General features: G+C 39.3%; 1 protein-coding gene across 14 annotated transcripts in view; it reads right to left on the bottom strand.

Annotated features, from left to right (window-relative positions):
• Positions 1–18,270, bottom strand: part of TTLL5 (tubulin tyrosine ligase like 5) — a 137,777-nt gene that overhangs the window by 77,390 nt on the left and 42,117 nt on the right. For 12 of the 14 annotated variants that reach the window (XR_005566592.1, XR_003540519.2, XR_003540520.2 and 9 more), the window contains 9 exons: positions 15,658–15,771; positions 15,224–15,315; positions 14,558–14,620; positions 13,587–13,625; positions 12,488–12,633; positions 11,152–11,464; positions 7,045–7,165; positions 5,271–5,417; positions 2,968–3,068 (listed from right to left, as the gene is read on the bottom strand). Coding sequence is in view for 11 of the 14 variants with exons in the window: in XM_039389687.1 (XP_039245621.1) it covers positions 2,968–3,068; positions 5,271–5,417; positions 7,045–7,165; positions 11,152–11,464; positions 12,488–12,633; positions 13,587–13,625; positions 14,558–14,620; positions 15,224–15,315; positions 15,658–15,771 (1,136 nt within the window). In the remaining 3 variants the exon portion in view is untranslated. The remainder of the gene's footprint in view (positions 1–2,967; positions 3,069–5,270; positions 5,418–7,044; positions 7,166–11,151; positions 11,465–12,487; positions 12,634–13,586; positions 13,626–14,557; positions 14,621–15,223; positions 15,316–15,657; positions 15,772–18,270) is intronic. The other 2 variants (XM_027720033.2, XM_027720036.2) reach the window with 1 other exon arrangement.

Here is an 18,270-nt window from a genome sequence, read left to right as displayed (position 1 = left end):
TGGACCTTCAGGGCATGCTGCGAAGTTCACCTTTTCTCCCAAACCAATGAGAATAGAGGTGAAAAGGAAATGTAAGAATGAGAAGTTGTTGGTGAAAAGGTGCTGTAAGCTTTTAAAGCAAAGTTAGCAGTGTAAGTATACGCTTTTACAATGCACTAAGGACATTTAGAATCAATGGTCGTAACATATGTGTAACTAAACACAGTGCCATCCATGTGGTATCAAAGTTAGAGAGTCAAGGAGACAATCTCAATTAAGAAGCAACATTTTTCACCCATTTTCTCCACTGTACTGCAGAACAAACACTCAAAGTGGAAATCTATCCCCTCTGCTTTGCTCCAAATGACTAGCTCACTGATTTTAGCTTCAAGCACAGTGCCAAGTAGTGTCAGATACCAGAGTTTTCAAACATACCTGATACTTAATAAGAAACAGAAAGATCATCACCAGAAATTGTCTGATCATTGGCAAACCATTCTTTATCATTCAGGCAAATGATCTAGCAAAAATCTCCATCCTCAGCCTAGATTGCGCATCAGGCCACAATGGCATGACAGCCAATAACATGGAAACACAAGAGTATGCAGTTCTGTCCCATACAGCCACCTCTTAGCTTTTCTGACAAAAAGGAAAATGACCTGCACTAGGACACAACAGACATTTTAGTGGCCAGAAAGGTCAGAGGAGCAAGAGCATGCCATAGGCCTATGTAATATGCATTCCAGTTAGAGGAGTAGATCCTGTGGTGTACGGTAGTCAGACATCTTTATCTGAAAAGCAATAAGATTTTTCTGGGAGCCTATAAATCTGTTAGAGTAATGACTCCATCAATTATATTAGCAAAAGGTAAAATTACTTGTTTTCATGAGAATGTATCATCAACAGAGACTGTGAAATCTCCTGAACTTAGTTAAGACATCTCAGATATCACCCACTTCTAATCATTCACCAAGAGCGCTATCTGAACACAGAAAAAGAAAGAATGGTTTCATAACTGGTCATGAAAAAGCAGCACTGACCATCAATCTTCCAAGAGAAAACAGATGAGCATAAAATCTACCTGTCCAGATATTGACAGGGGTGTCCTAGTTAGGACAGCTGAGACCAGTTCATCACTGGATGGGTGTAACCCAAAACTGTGTATTCTATAGCCTTCCATGCCATTTCCCAGAAACTGTTGTCAATAGACTATTCGCACCCTCTGCCCAGAGCAGCCTGACTCCTCAGGCTACAAACTAGGTGCTAAGAGGCCTGCCAGATAGAAGGGTGTTTTTGTCCTCACGCCCATTGAGGAACCCCCCGCCCTGAGGGAAGTACTGAGCATTCCTGCCTGAACTGGAGAAAATATAATCTTGGAGTCCTGGGACTTTTTTAACCACTCGTGTGATCCAGAGGAAGACTGCAGATCACCGCTCTCAACCAAACTGCAGACCACCACTCTCAACCAGACTGCAGACCACCACCCTCGACCGGACTGCAATCACCACTTTTGACCAGACTGCAACAGCACTCTCACCAACAGGTTTTTCCCCTCTCCTTTACTTTGGACTCAGGGGGCCCAATGAACACCACTCTGTTCATGCCCCAGGGTGCTGGGTTATACATTTGGGTTTTGTGGGTTAAAACCGATTGTTTGTCTGTATGATTGTACTTATTGTATTATTTTATTAAATTGTTATTCTGACTTATAATCTCTCTTTTGGGTTGAGTTCATTTTCCCCTGCTGGTTTACCTTTAAACCAGCACAAGGGGTCATTGCCCATATAAGTATGTAATACATGGGTTAAATAATGGAGTCAAGAGGAATTACTTTTAGTGCTCAAGAATCAGAGACTTAGAAAAAGTAATTCCAGTTCACTGAACAATTTCAGACCTCTCCATAGTCAGATGGCTGTAATAACACTTGGTTTTCATGCAATGCTACAGGCCTTAAGGAATACTTCACAGAATCACAGATTATGCTGATTTAAGAGGGACTCAAAAGGATCATTGCCTCCAACTCTTGGCCCTGCACAGGACCATCCCTAAGAGTAACACCACGTGCCTGAGAGTATCATCCAAACACTTCTTGAACTCTGTCAGGCTTGGGTGCTGTGACCACTTCCCTGGGGAGCCTGTTCCAGCACTCAACTACCCTCTTGGTGAAGAACCTTTTTCTAATACCCAACCTAAACCTCCCCTGACACAACTTCAGGCCATTCCCTCGGGTTCTGTCACTGGTCACCACAGAGAAGAGATCAGTGCCTGCCCCTCCTCTTCCCATCATGAGAAAGTTGTACACTGCAACAAAGTGTCCCCTCAGTCTCTTCTCCAATACTTAACTATTTTCAAAATGTGCTTCCTACTAGACTCTTTTAAGGCAGACAAAGCTCAGAGACAGAAAATGCTGCTTTTTCATTGTGAAAGTAACTGTTTGCACTGAACTGCCTTAGCAGGCCAAATAAGAGGCCTAACTCCCATCCTTGCTCATCTCAAAGTCCAGACCTGGAGACTTCCTGAAGAGAGGGAGCAAGCATAAGAGAAGAAACTTAAGCATCAGAGCCATAACTACTGTTTGGCCTCAGCAGCTCAAGATTATCTGAGCAGCAATTCCAGTTTCATTCTCCTTCCAAAGTATTGCCGTATTTACTCCAGTGTCACAGAAAAGGAAATCATTAGTTCACCAGCATCCATTTGAAATTTACACAGGCCAGGGCAACCACTGCTGTCCTTTGGGAAGCTACTTAATGGTCAAAACATCTATCGTATATCCTTCTTTATGCACCAGACGCTGATGTTACAAGTGAGGTTAGGTTGCTGGAAGGAAGACAAGAGAAAAGACAAGTTCTCTACTCCCCAGCAGGAAGAGGTCCTAGAGTCAGTAAAGGTATCTAAAGGCCTTTAGATCCATCGAATCATCTTTAGAATAACCTCATCACCTTCAGGGCTTGGAGATCCTTTATCAAAGCAAATAAAATCTATTCTTACCTTGCTTTGGTAATAAAGTTCTGAAAACCTTCAGGATTCACTCCCTCCTCCTCCTCTTCCTGTTTCTTTTTTGATCTTTTCTGAACCATCTGCTCCGTTTCCTGTTAAAAGCAGTATCAGTAAGTGTCTCTATGTTCCATGGCATATCTACAGCTCCAAGAATACAAAAAACAGTTCCATGGGATCTAAGAAAAAAGAACGTCAACGCCAAAGAGCCAAATTATAAGTATTTCACTATGCGCAAGAGCATGAATAAATAAAGAGAGCCCCCTTGACAGCATCCTAAGCATACACTAAACTCTTAATTCTTCCACCTGACATAATTTATTTGCTGAGAAAAGATCAAGCCTTCATAAATATGCGTGTTCCTTCAAATACACTCTTTGCTGAGACATAAGGAAGTATGGAGGAGAAAAAAAATTAAAATCATTATTTATAGATATTAGGTCCCCTCTCTACTTTTGTTGTTTATGTCACAAATAGAGTTCCTCAAAACAGCTTTTATTTGAGCATTTGTCCCAAAAGTAGACAGATATTCAGGAAGGAGGGAAAAAATATAAAATTATAATAAAGAAACCGAATCAAGGATTTCTATTGATGACATCCACATTTTCCACTGTAAACTGTATTTCTCTTGAGTTAATCTCTTTTGTCATGCAGCCAATTGCTGAGGGCTTATATACATACCAAAACCACACTGCTTTAGCAAAAACTAAGAAAGTAAAACAGTACAGCCTGTGGCAAATATGCACTTATACACTAAAATATACTGGAGTAAGTGGTAAGCCTTTGCACGTGAAAATGAGAGCAAGCTCTCAGATACAAATGATCTATTTTACACCAGTAGAACTGGCTGACACTAGTGGTTGTACTAACACAAATATTTTTATTCATTAAAAAAAAGCTTCAGGCCTGTCTGAATTACCAATACCAGTTTAAAAGCTATCTCTGACCAGACCTCCACTTCATTTCTGCCTGCTGGTACCCTGAGCATTCCCAGAACAAAACAGTCAGATACATCTTTCGAAAGATAACTCAAGACAGGGAAGAAAAAAATCAATATGGAACATGTCTCTACCCTTCACTACTTAAGTAACTCTCTGGACAATATGTGATACTTTTTACTTAGTTTGCTGGAGGTAGCATTTTTTTCATTACAGAAGATACATAGTGGCTAGTAGGAGTCCCTACTAAATCTGAAGTTACAAGTCAATGAAAGAAGTCTGTATGCTGGAATCAGACATCAAAAAACCTCACAGCCTAACAGTCTCTCAGTGGCTTAAACATGTATGCCCCAAAACATCAAGTGATATGTTCTCACTTGTTCTGAGAAAATGTTTATGCACTGATTTATTACCAGTTGCACAGCTTTATTTTGTGAATTTACTCAAGAGTTAGCAGAAAATCCTAATGTTTGAATGCAATTTGAGTGGAAATTATATTCAAAGCAGCTGCATTCTTCACTGACCACAGAGCCACCCAAGTGTTTTGTGGTTACTCCTAACACAGTAATTCAGTGAGCATTAGGCATACAAGGCACTCCCTGGAACAGATTTGGTTCCATACCAACCTTGCTTAGACAGATCAAGTTACCAGATGTCAATTCTGACTAGCTAATGTAAGTGAACATCCTCTCTCCTAATGAGTAGAAGCTTGAAGGCCTCAAAGCAAAATTTCAATTACACTTGTTCTAACACTAAAGAAATGCTAGGGGGCAAAGGAAAGGGGAAGCTGCCCTTGCAAAACAAGGAGTAACATGAGACCACTATGCTAAGAACAGCATCTTCTACGTCTAAAGATGTGCGAATTATTTAAATTATGACCTATGTGTCCTTAACACTGAGCACACAGAGTCCCTTACTACAGATAGGTAGCAGTCCCTCACTACAGATAGGTAGCAGTCCCTCCATATACCAAACAAATAGTAAAATACATATTTCATAATGTTCTGTACAAAAAAATTATCTCTAAAGAAGCACCATACAAATAAGAAGTGGGAAGAGCCATTATAAAGCACTAGAATCGAAGACAAGGCAAAGAAAGAGCAAACTGCCAATTAAACTCGTCTTCATTTCTGCACCTCTTTTTATGCATATGATTACTGGACTGCATATATAATGTACTAATACTGTTGTCTATCAGACAATTTGAACAGCAAAGTACCATTACTGGATGCACAGCTGCAAGCAGGTCGCGTAAATGACAGAACACTGCCTTTGATACAGCCTTCAGAGACACTTCGGAAAAAGAGAACAGAAATCAAAAGAGCTACCAAAAGAAAAATTAAGAAAAAAATTAGTCACCTTGTTATAACAGATTATGAACTCGCCCAGCTGGCGAGCCAGGATACGACGACGATCATTTAGTCCTAAACGACGGCTGGGGAGCAGCAACCTCAAGGACTGACGGAGATTGCTGGCAGCTCGCTTCAGAAAGCGGATCACCAGCTCCTGTAAGCAAGAGAGATGGAGTTAACAATGGACCATCTGCAAGATGTGGGGAGAAGAGAACAGAGGTACTACAGCAGCTAACGAGTGGCAAGAACGAAAGATATCTCCTGAGAAAACAAGACGAAACTGGCAGACAAAAGCATTCTGCAATACATGTTTTTAGTATAGCTCTACAAAACCAAGTTGGGAGAGGAAAACGGTGTGCCTTGCCTGAGGTGGGTCAGAATTTCGAACACTTGAGAAGTGCTCGTTTGAAAAGCATGATAAAGGAAAAAAAAATAACCAAGCAGCAAAAAGCAGCAACAACAACACAGAACAACCTGTAAATACTTTAGGAGAACATTTCCATAAAAGAACTTGCAATGTGTTAAAGGAGGCCTGTGATAAAGTGTACTGACATAAAAACCCTCTCAGCACTACCACAGGGAAGAAGATCTTTGTCAGAAATCCCCACACATCTCCACAGGTATCACTCCACTGGGGCAGCCTCATTTCATCACTTTTTATATATATACTATTGCCACATTCTCTCCACAGTAATATATGACTACATTTACAGCTGTGTAATTTCAATCCCTCACCATGTCTATTTGACCTCTGGTGGGAAAAACATATGGCAAGGCAGATCCTAAGTCAAGATGCATCTTGTGGGTGTTTTGAACCCCTTCTGTCTCCCCTCTGGATTTGCTTTTGCTTAGGAGTTCTATTAATGCATAAATGAGCAGCCTCACAGCCAAACTATTGGATTTCACAGCTTGCCTCTCACTGCCATTACTCCAGGCTGGTTTGATCTGTTATTTTAAACATTATTTTTCACAGTACAGCAGACAAAGTGACTCTCAAAATCCAGTTTTAATTTCCACTTGGAAAGAGTAGAGGTAACATTTTCCACTGAGTTGACTGATTATTCTTGACATGCAATTTTATCTCTGAACTGCATTGGCTGTTTCCCTGCAACATGCACTCAGTGAAAATACATTTGAATATGCAGAAAGCTCAAGAGTCTATTGTACAAAGCTCTTTTAGGAAGGTTTGTGAGGGTATCTGGGCTTGCAGCACTCTTTAAAATGCATACACATCAAATACAGGGCCTTAAAACACTGCCTAGAAAAATTAATCACTTTTATTTTCTCTTCTCAGTGGCTTTTACTTTCATTTCCTCTACCTAGAATGCAAGGAAGATTCCTAAGTGCAGATGTCTGGATACAGTAAAATATTGCATAGGAGAAAAAGCTTAACTGGGTCCTGTTCCATTTGAGTAGATGTATATTTTGTTTATCGCAGTAGAAACCAGATCCTGACAAGTCATCTTAAAGAATCTTTAAAAGAAGAATTCAAGAGCAGGTAAGCTCAGACATCAATGGAGGAGAACCAGCAAAAGATCTGAGCAGTGTGAACACCAATCACACTCCAGTCACTAAGAGCTGTGTACTCTATCATTGCTCTGAGGTCAGTCCGCAGTCCTTTCTAATCTGTATATTAAAAATACAGCACTGGCAGCTGGACAAAGATAGACAACCACCATCTCAGTTGGATTTCTATTCTTGCAACGATGGGAACAGACCTCAAAATTCTCCAGGCAGATTTCAGCTTGGCTTTTCAATCTGGCCAACACAAAGCTTCTTACCATTTGCTCATCCTCTTTGGCAGCCCAGGCAGGATTCTGGATCTGGTCACCAGCCTCCTTCATCAGTCGGAACTGAACGTGCTGTAGATAGGCAGAGAAAGCCGTACGGGCTTGCACTTTGCTGTGGGCCAAAAGGATCAATCAGCTATGTTCAGAGTAGGAATGGGAAGAATTACAGAAGTCAGGCACAGCTTATGGTCCAAAGTGCAGTCAGCAAGGACCTCCTAAGGTGCATTAATGCTGATGCTCAAACAAAGGGGGACCCCTTCACCCCCACCAGCATTTTCAAGCAGACCTTCAGTTCACTAAGATAGGATAGGTATTGCAGGAGATATAAAAGACAGCAGATACTCTTAAGTTCTAAGATCATTTCTAAAAATGGAATGCTCTTCCTGCCTTTTACAACCTTAGTTACTCTTCTCCAAAAGGCAGTAACATGAACATCAGCAAAACTGTGTATTTTTAAACCAAATTCAAGGCTCTGCTGGGCCTCTGTCTTCACAAACATTTTGAACACAACAACAGACCATAAAATAAACAAAGGGCTTGGTACTGGTGCCAGAGTTATAACAAAGGCCCTGTAATTCCCATTAGAAATGAAAGAATTAAATCTGTGAAAGTGAGCTCCTCCCCTGCTGGCCTAGGGACACAAGCCAAATTTCATTGAGCAAGGCACCACTGAAGAATGAGAGAACATCAGCAAAATGTGCTGTGCAGCTGGCTGAACATGTTGGGAAGCTGTGAGCATGAACTGAGGAAAGAACTGGGAGTGACACATCACTTCTCATTCCCTCACAATGGCAGTCATTTTAGCATATGCATTTGTTGTGAGAGAAATTGCTGAAAGCTTTACCTAATTCTGTTCATCGTCATCATGGTCTAAATCCTATCCTCAAGCATTCTGCTCTTGCAGTCTCTGCTCTTCCTCATAGTTTTCCCCATAGTTGCTAGAAGCTTTTCATAAGGATGTAGCAGCTTTAGTGTCACAGATAGATTCATTCCTCTTTCTATCACCGGCAATGTCCTAATATTTTCTAATAAATTATCAAGTTTCATCTCAAAATAAACTAGACTTTTGAATCCATTACTTTCCTGGAATATTACTCCAGAACTTACTAGTTTTGTAATTAGGAACCTTCTTTTACTACCCAGCCCAGCTTCATTCATGAACAGTTTATATTTGCATTTTCTTTCTCCACTTTGAATGTATTTATGCACAGCAATTATATCCCTTCATAGTTTTCATTTTATTAGGGTGAACTATCCACACCTTTCAGTGTCTTCTAACAAAGCACCCACACTGGTGGCACGATGAGATTAACAGCTCACCCCTGACTGCTCCACTCACAATTTACCTTCCAGGAATATGAGTGATAGTGTCTGTATACAATACTCCACAGGAAGTCTCAGAAGTATGTCAAGTGATAAACCCTAAATCACATTTGGTGTTTTTATGTGTGAGCTAGAGCTCTGCAAACCTCCTGTGATCAACCAGCATCCAAGATATTTTTCCTTATAATTAATTTCCAGTTGATGAACATCTAGTCGACAGAATTTCTGCTGCAAATTATTAATTCTTAAAAGCATGCCCTTGCAACTTGGTGCTACTGAATTTCATCCTAGTTATATTATTCCTATCCTCAAGGCCATCCAGTTTTTCTCATATTTATTCCATTACTTTTCTCTCATGGTAATAACTCCCAAATCTTTTCCATCATCAAATTTCATTAGCACATTTCTACATTTTGTGTCATTCTTGTCTTGATTATTAAAATCAGGCTCAGACTGATTCCTGAGGAACCTCACCATATTTTCTCTACTTGTTCTCTGCTTCTTAGGAATATTCACAGATACTTACATGATCCTCATAACTCCATGTACCTGAGTCTCTCAAATAGCACTAAAAACTCCGTGCAGCAATTTAGCCTTTCTGGTTTACAGTGTTCCACAGAAATCATACAACATAGTAGCACTTAGAGTGACCAATGCATCAATTTTGGTAAGAACTGAAGTTAAAATAAAAGACGTCGGAAGTATCCATACATCTGCTTAATCACCAACTTTTGATGCTTCTGGAAGACCATACCAGGCCAAAGAGAGGCTAAGCAAATGATAAGTTCACAAGAGTCTCAAACTAACATCCTCTGTGGATAGCTGTACCTGTACTATCAACTAAAACCTGATGAAAATACCTGGTTACAATTCCTGTCTTCCAGGAACTTCAGACAACTCCAGAATGCACAGTAGGCCTTGTAACACCTCTGAACTCCGTATGCTGCTAGTCACCACACATACCTTCTTTTTCCCCATGTGTGGAACATGAGGAGAACACACTGAATCCTAGCTAAGAACCAACACTGTCTACATCAGGCCACACTATATCAGAAAAGGGTCTTCTTCTCAGAGGTTTGTAGGGCTGCCAGGTTTGTTTTAGGTGCAACTCAAACATCTCATGATCAGGAGTTCAACTAGAAATTAAGGAGCCTCTGTTATCAGCATCAGCACAATGATACAGTTCTTTGCCTGCACCTGATACTTCTATGACTAAAAACTGAAGAAGGTCCTTGTATAACACTGCATCTCCTATCATGTGTAGGATATTGAAACCTGAAGTCTTAAATGCAGAAATACATAAATCCCTTTTCATTTTATTTCCTTGGAAATGGCACAGTTGGGGGAACAAGTTTCATTTGACCGTCACCTCTTTATCAGTAACACCCCATGGGTGGAAGATGGAGAAATTTCCTCATCAGGCTGACTAAAGGAGAAGGAAGTCCTAGCACTTACAAAAACTGACCAAAACAGGCCTGGTTTCTCTTGAATGAAAATTTCATTACTTCAGCTCCTCTGTTGAACCCACAAGCAGAGTTTTCATCAATGACAGATCAGATGGGGCCAAGCCCAGCACAATCTTGGAACATGGGGTCAACCACAAGCCTTACACATCTCTGTGGGGAATCCCAGCAGTGCTGGGTGCTGAGTAAGATTCTGCCAGGAACATCAGACAGAACTTACATTCTTGGCAGGAATCAGTTCTATATATATGTAGATATAGACACAGCATTGCTATGTTCATCCTCAAAACAGGTTTCAGAGTTTTCCCTGTCAGAAGAACAAATGCCCTTGCCACAGTAAGACATCAGAATAATCCCCAAATCCACTGGATAATCCATAATTTCTCTCAGAAACTAAACTGAGAAAGCAACAACAAGATGCATTTATTTTCTCTACTTTTGGACATTTTTCACAGAAAACATAATACTGCTTCTTGTCTTACATCCTCTTACACAGATATACATGATCAGGCCTTGTTAGCCTTTCTGTCCATCTGCAATTAGACAGTTCTTCTATCCACATTCAAGTGGAGGATCAAACTTCAAAACATCTAGCAGGACCCTGGTTGGTGTTACTCCACAAAATCTCCTCCAGTACCTCTCTTTTTTCCAAGCAACAGAGCCAGGCATCAGAATATACTCTGTTCTACAACGTCATATTCAACAACATGCAACGAGATGTTTCAGTCATTAGTCACTCTCAAATGACCTCCTAATCTTGCTCTCAAGCAGGCAATGACCTTGAGCAGAAATTATTATCAGAGGTAAAAATTCTATCAAAAACAAAAATGAGAAAACTAATTTTATGGAGAGAAAGCACTGAGATCGGTACTGACATATTCTTACCCAAGTGTTCTTGGAAAATTTAACATATATCTATATCCACTTCATGGCAAATGCAAAGAATGAGAAGACAAAGTTTAGAATTCAGTAGCAGGCATCTTGCATTAAGACAGAGGCATTTCAGAAGTCTGAATTGACAAAAAAAACCCAGGTTACATCACCAGATTAAAGAATAGCAATGGAAACTACGAGTTATGCTTTCTACTGATCCAGCAGGTCAGGCATTTAGGTAAACTGTCAGACTTGGCAACAATCTCCCTTCTGTGCCAACGAGTTGTTAAGGTAGCCCACAGTAAGACAAAAATCCAGGCCCCTTTTCTAATGTCTTATCTCTTCACAGTTAAAATGTGGCACTAAAGGTACATACTCTGTATTTTAAACAGTATCAGCTGCAAGTCAAAGCTAAAGGCAAAATGCAGCTATCTCTCACCTCAGGTTTCCATGCTTTTGAAGAATCTGAAGCAAGTTAAACCGAGATTGTGAGTCTAGTTTTTGCAGAAACAGCTCTTCTCCATCTCCAGTTTTCTTGTCAAGTTTCTTTGGTAACCTCTCTTTACAAGCAGTTTTCACCGAGTCAGAGAGCTTTGGCTTGTTTTTCACCTGGGTGTCCGAAACAGAGCAAACAGTTCTATCTAGCTCTTCATCTTCATCTGCATCCACCTCCTCTTCCTCCTCACCTTCTGTGTCTGACTTGAGGGACAGCTTTGTTGATTCTGATATGCCTGTAGTAGAGGAGAAATCACCTATGCTAGTTAAAAAAAAAAAAAAAAAAAAAAAAAAAAAAAAAAAAAAAAAAAAAAAAAAAAAAAAAAAAAAAAAAAAAAAAAAAAAAAAAAAAAAAAAAAGTGGAAAGGACTTTCCTTTGGTTTAACCCTACACTCTTTTCTGCTAGGACAGAACACCACCATTATAGAACATAATCTTAAGTATCACTGCCCTATATTATCCTTTCTGTCTTTCTGCTTGTGCACTGAACAGTTGAGAAGACCATTTTCCCAATATCAGAGAAGACAGACCAAGATTCTTGTTTTAACTTTACAAATGGAAAAAAAACCAAAACCACAAAATCAAAGAGACAAAGGTATTTTCCTATATTTTATCCTGGTTCTTACATGTTTACTGGCATGTACTGACCCATACTTAACATATATATACACTCATTTTTTGTATTCGCTGTATCAAATAAACCAAAGGCACAAATCTAAATTTCCACGTGTCAGGAAAGATCATATACCTCAACATAGCAGCAAAAATAATTTTCTAATGTACAATCTCTCCCATTGTAGCCAGTATCACACAGCTACTAGAAAGAGTTCAGATACTGGCTTCAGGAACAGTCACCTGTGAGGATCATTCACCTCTGTACCCTTTAAAGTTTTTTTTAACATCTGCTTGGATAAGAAGGATTTCTCTTTCCAACAGCTTAGAGTCACTGCTATGTAGGAGAACCAATCTGCAAGGTCTCATCTTTCTCTGAAAAGCTGGAGAACTACAGAGGCACATATACAGTTGAATTTTTTACCCAAAATGTAACCACAAGCTCAGCTCCAAGCAAGTACTGATTCCCTTTAATCATATACACATGATGTGGAAAGGTAGGAATGAAATTTTAGGCAGTAAAAAACAAGAAGCTCAGAAGAGGAATGAAGTGAAAACTATTAACACTTGAAACCAGAACAACTCCATTCACACACATTTCAAATGAGTAAGTCTCTTACTTGCTTTCCTTTGACTAGCTGCTCATCTAAAACTCTAGCCATGCATACCTGATGATCTCATCTGTGCTGCTCTAGCCTTGCCATGACATCGCCGACGCTTCCGTAACTCCAACGAAACAAGCTTTCTCTCATAAAACAGAGCGTGAGAGCCCACAGTTTCCATCCTCATATCCAGCCTTCCATTAAGACCTGCTCTGGGAAGCATAGTACAGAGACATCCCTCAATCTCTCTTTGTACTTCTCTTACTGATGATACAAGAGATCTAGTAGATCAAATTTCTTCGAGAAACTTTCTTTCCTGATACAGGGAAGAAATATTTATCATCAGTCTAACTCTGCTCTATTTAAGTCTACAAATGTTTGCAGAGTTTTGCAAGTACTTTACAGAACATCATCTCTCAAAGCCCCAGGATGCACTTATCTAGTGTCATGCTTTCATGACTGAATAGTATCTGTCCGTCAGCAGCTGGAAATCAGCAGCAGCTACAAGGCACAATTAACAGGGAAAACTGAATTGCAAGAGTACAAAATAATGGAGGGGGATGTAAAGAGAGCACATGGACCTCAGTCCAATCATCTGAACCATTTATGTAGATCGCTTGTTCTTCACTGTTTGGTCAGAAATAAGAATTTTAATATAATCAAAGCGGAAAACGTCAAACTTTCTACAAGCTCTGCCTAAACCAAGGGACAAGGAGCTCTGCCAGATTTCTTAAGGAAAACATACAAGAGTAACAACTTTCTGCCAGTGCACAAAGTTCCAGAAAAGTGCTCTCTATGATTTAAGTGTAAACATCAACAGAAAATTCTTGCTACTTCATTTATCTTTTAGATCTAACAAAGTATGGGTATACGAAGCCCAAAACCCTCATGCACTACAGGATCTTTTGAGAGAACTCAATGATGAGGCTTATAAATATGGCAGGAATACCAAAGTGGGAAGAAGAGCAATTTTAAGGTCCAATCCAACATGAGCTCTCCACATATGGGTGTATTCTTTTCTCACTGTATTTATGTTTCTAAAATTATTTTCATGGATTTCAGGCAGAAAAGGTGTTGACACACAGATTGAAGGATAAAGTTATGCAAATCTAAATTTAGAACAAGTCCTACAAAGTACAAGTTATTTAATTAAGACACCATTTACCGGGATCTTCCAGTGATGAAGTCTCTTTTCATCTTGCCCCTATAAAGGGAAAAAGATCAAAAATTACCTTCCATTCTGTATCAGCCTGGATTAAAAAGCCTACATAGTCTTTCATATGTACAAAGAAAGGACCAAATTTACAGAATCACTTGAGTTCTCTGTTAAAGGAGAAAAAAAAAAAAAGAGCTCCAAAAGAGGAAATCTGAGCAGCTGTACTAGAACTGATGCTTACATTTGTCAGGCTTAAGTTGGAGAAGGCATCATTTGGAACTATTCTTTAGACACATCCCTGAATGTACACAGAGAAAAAAAAACCTGTACACTGCTCATGCAGGAAGAGTTTCTGTAAATATTGTGTCCTTTTTCAGCCTCCTTATCCTTACCTGGTAATTACTTTATAGTGGATCTCAAATTTGGGTAAGAAGAACTATTGAGAAGGAAGGGCATTAAACAGAGTGAAAGATACTGCGTACAACTCTCAATGGAAGTTCAGCTAGTGGCATGAACTGTCTTTTCCACCCAAGCACAGTCCAGAGAAACAGGCATCAAATCATGCTTGCACAGATCAAGACACAGGGATACTAAACCATTGGAGGAGTCAATTTCAGTGCTTACTTTACATGAGGACAAGCTCTAATGTAACTTGAAATTTGACACAAAAGGTAAGCAAAGACCTATAATCCCTTCATAGTAAAACCTACGTGCCTAAAGTTTTCTCACGTCTATAGTAATCTTTGTGCTCCAATGATTCCCATGACTTGTGCATTGTCCTTTGTGCCTCTGGATTCAGAAGTACAACACGTAAATATGAGAAACCTCCACAGTCACCTCACACGCACAGAAAAGATGAGCAACTATCACCACCCCTGTAAATCACAGAATGATGTTTGTAACATTGGATAAGTGATGAATCAATCCTTTTCATGATGTTCATGCCCTTTACCTCGCTCCCAAACAGAAAAGCTTTCTACCTGTCCTTAAACAAACGTGTAGCCAGCATGTAGTTCATTGATGTCTTGTGCTCTAAAAAGGATCTAGAAAAACAAAATTCAGGATTATCAAGACAGAGCTCAACACAATGAAAGGTAGCATAACACAGAAATAAGTGACCTGTATAAAACATCCCAGAACTGGATTCAGATGACATGCTGTACCGTAACAGAAAAGAGGAAAAGAGGAGAGCTATCGTTTTTCAGCTAAAGTTCTTGGTGATGCAAGAGACAGAAAACATTACAGATTGCAAAAATAAAATCAGAAAAGTCTACAATAGTATCACTTTCAGAGTGAGTGAGTCCTATATGGCATTTAGGGCCTAATGACAAGAGTACATAGTATGCAGCTCTAGGACATAAAAGTAGATAGCCACAATGGATTACCTGAAGGGAAGACACTTTTATTCTAACAGAAAAGCAACACCAGAAGCAATTTTTGACAGCTTTCCATGGGATGCAGTTAGGCAAAGCAGCAGCTGATAAAAACAAGGGATCAGAAAAAAGCTTCCTCAACACTAAAATAAGCTCTACCAAAACTTTCAATATGTCTTTTTGATTACCAGGATGGGTGATCTACATATACCCAACACAGAATATCCCTCAACACAGAGCATTAGTGCTATCTTAATGGATTGTTATTTTTACCCATAAAGGTCCCATGTTAATGGGGTAGGGAATATCCGGATGAAGCCTCCTCTCCGTTCATTTTCCTCTTTCACTCTCCTAAGAACTTTTATCTGGAAAAAAAAAAGAAAGAAAATAGCCAGCAAAACAGATAAAATCAAAAATGAACCTTACAAAAATCTCTGAGTTTCAGTCAAGGGGTTGGGCACATATGACATCCTTAAGAAATTTTGTCTCGTGTTTAAATTCCAAAGGAGCCTATCACTGCTTCAAGCATACCTGGCATAATTGAGGGCATGGACAGTACCAGCAGTAAAAGCAAGCAATTCTGTTTTTAGAATTATACATCTTCTGTCATGTTTTTCATATACGCGCACTTGCTCTTTGTTGAGCAAATAACCCCACATACTGAATGAAAGCCAAGGTAAATAAAAGTAATATAATAGTCTACTTACCTCCTCCATAGACAGGCCTACCACAGAGCTGCTATGCTTTCCTGTTGCTTTTTCCCTGCCTAAGGGCATCGAGCTTTTAACTTCAGCATCGCTGGCAGACAGAGGACGGGTACGCTGTAGAGACAGTGTGAATCCAGATTTTTCTCTTTTCCTCTCTCTATTTTCTTATTAAAAAACATTACATTCAAATTCCAGGACTCCATTCCCAACAGGAACTACGCTCCAGAGCATCACAGTCAGAATTCACAATTCCACACTCCAGTTGTTGAAGAGTCCACACCCCAGACAGCACTGAGTGTGAGCATTCACATTATTGGATTTTAGCACAGCAATTCATGCATTGGCGCCAATATTTACACCCCTGGCCCCTTCCAGGAAAACATGAGACATACCCAAAAGCAGCAAAGTCAGGATGTCATACAGAAAAATTCTCACCCATGGGGCACTAGAGCCAGCATCCACAGGTTCCAAATACACTTAGATTCACACATCAATGGTACCAGAAGCCTGATTCTCTGTTCTAATTGTGTAGCTACAGTAGAACAACAGAACTGTAATTCACTGATGAGATAAATGTTGCAGGGAAAAGTTCACCACCTGTTATTCTTTTGTTACTATACTGCTAGGATGTCAGCTTACTACTTCTTGCACTTAAGAGACAGATCCTGATATGTACATAGACACATCATGCAAATTTGCATAATTATGCAAATTTTTTAAAATTAGAAAATCAATACTTTGCAGACAGTCTCACTAAGCTTATTCTTAACCTGATGTGCAGTCGTGACCAATTCTAACAAAAGGAATTCAAAATGTCTTCAAATTATCAGGATTATAAAATCTTCAAATCTGAGCAAGACTGAAATCTTTGAACTTGTTCTCAAGTACTAGCCTTAGGCTCATTTCATTAAAAATAGCATTTCAAGATTCTAGCTGAGAAGGTCTCAGGCATTTATACCAAATTAAAATTTTCTTTTAGCTCTGTACTGAGTACAGAATGCACAGAGGGCATTTTTAATCTAGAAAGAAAAAAAAAATGACAGAAACCTTAAGCTGGATAAGTCCAGGGGAATATTCCATACTACTCAGGTACAAATAAAATCCATAGCAAGATCAGGTTGCATCTTTATTTGTAAGGACTATTAGAATTGAATTTCATTCTCTCTGTTTCATTAGATATTGCAAGTGGCTATGCAATCTGTAGATGAAGCAACAGCAAAAGCAACAGGCATTGCACTAGAATAGGTTACACTGCAGTGACTGGTACAGAAAGATCCAAGGACAAAACAGATATAGACGGTGCCAGCTGAAACATTGTCAAGTCTAATTAAAACTGATTTAAAAAAAATAAGAGAAAATTACACAATCTGGAAGACAAGGTAGGAGACACAAGCATTTGCAGAAGAAATAAAAATGCCAGTAATCAAACAGGTTTGCCTGATGCTGTAGATGATACTAAGTTGAAAGGCTTTAGTCTTTCTTCCTAAGCTTTCCTCCATTTCAAATCCACAGCTCAACAACTTCGCTTCCTCTAGAATCTCCTGATAGGTAACCTTCTCTTAAAAACATTTCCTGGCACTAATATAACAATCATCATCATGTGAGAACTGCTGCTCAAAGAGAATATTACAGAATTTTTTCATCCTATTAGATGAGCTACTTTACTAAAGGAACACTTGAATACAACAGAGATGATTTCACTGATTACAAACAGAAAATATATGCCTATGTACTGGCAGCTCTGGTTCCTATCTGAGAACAAAATTACACTGCTGTCAAAAGGCTAGAGAAAAACTCTAACTTTACTGGGCTTCCTGCACAAATACTTTTTTCAGTGTTTCACTACAGAATACCCTCTGGCTGTAGCACAGAAATGTCTCCAGCTTCACAAAGAACTTGTTTCCTCTTTGACCCAGCTTATCTTTAGAAGCACAGATAAATCCAACCGCTCTGGTATATCTCCAAATTCTGCAAGTATCCCTAGTTCCCATATCATGATTCTAATTTTACTAAGCACTGACAGCACTTGGCACAAAGATCCTTCCTATTCTCTACAAAACCTCATTATTCAATAAGACTCTTTCCGCTAAGCCTCAGCTAAACTTACACAGAATGACATAAATAGCAGTGCATAGAACGAATTAGGTTCTCAAGATGATTCCATCTGTCCTACCTTCCCTTCCTGCTGGGAAACCTTATAAAAAAACAAATTAAAATAATTCCTATTACATTCATGCAGGAAGCCCAGCAGCAAAATAATACCTACCATGTCCCCACACAGCCAGGTGCTTAGAATTGTAAACTATCATTGATTTGTCCATATGGCTTGTATGAAGGGTGCCAAATATGACATTTAGAAAGGTAAATCAGTCTGACTTATGCTAACAACAGTCTATATTTTTCCATTAACTTTAAGAAATCCTTCTTATCTCTATTTTAAGCCAGTTCACTCTCAAATTTTTACAGCGTCCTTCAGATGACTGTCTCACAGAAAATTATTACTTCTTTCATAGGGCCACCTGAATTTTGTCTGTGCAGATTCACCTGTGCTTTCCTTATTCCATCCCCTACAGTACAAAGACAAAAATTCCTACTCCTCCCTTTTGGTGTGAC

Source organism: Pipra filicauda, unplaced genomic scaffold (assembly GCF_003945595.2).
Source record: "Pipra filicauda isolate LSUMZ 115617 unplaced genomic scaffold, ASM394559v2 scaffold75_size2874737_pilon, whole genome shotgun sequence".
In the NCBI taxonomy this organism is placed as follows: Eukaryota; Metazoa; Chordata; class Aves; order Passeriformes; family Pipridae; genus Pipra; species Pipra filicauda.
Note: the sequence above shows the minus strand (reverse complement) of the source record. Positions and strands in the feature narration are given on the sequence as shown.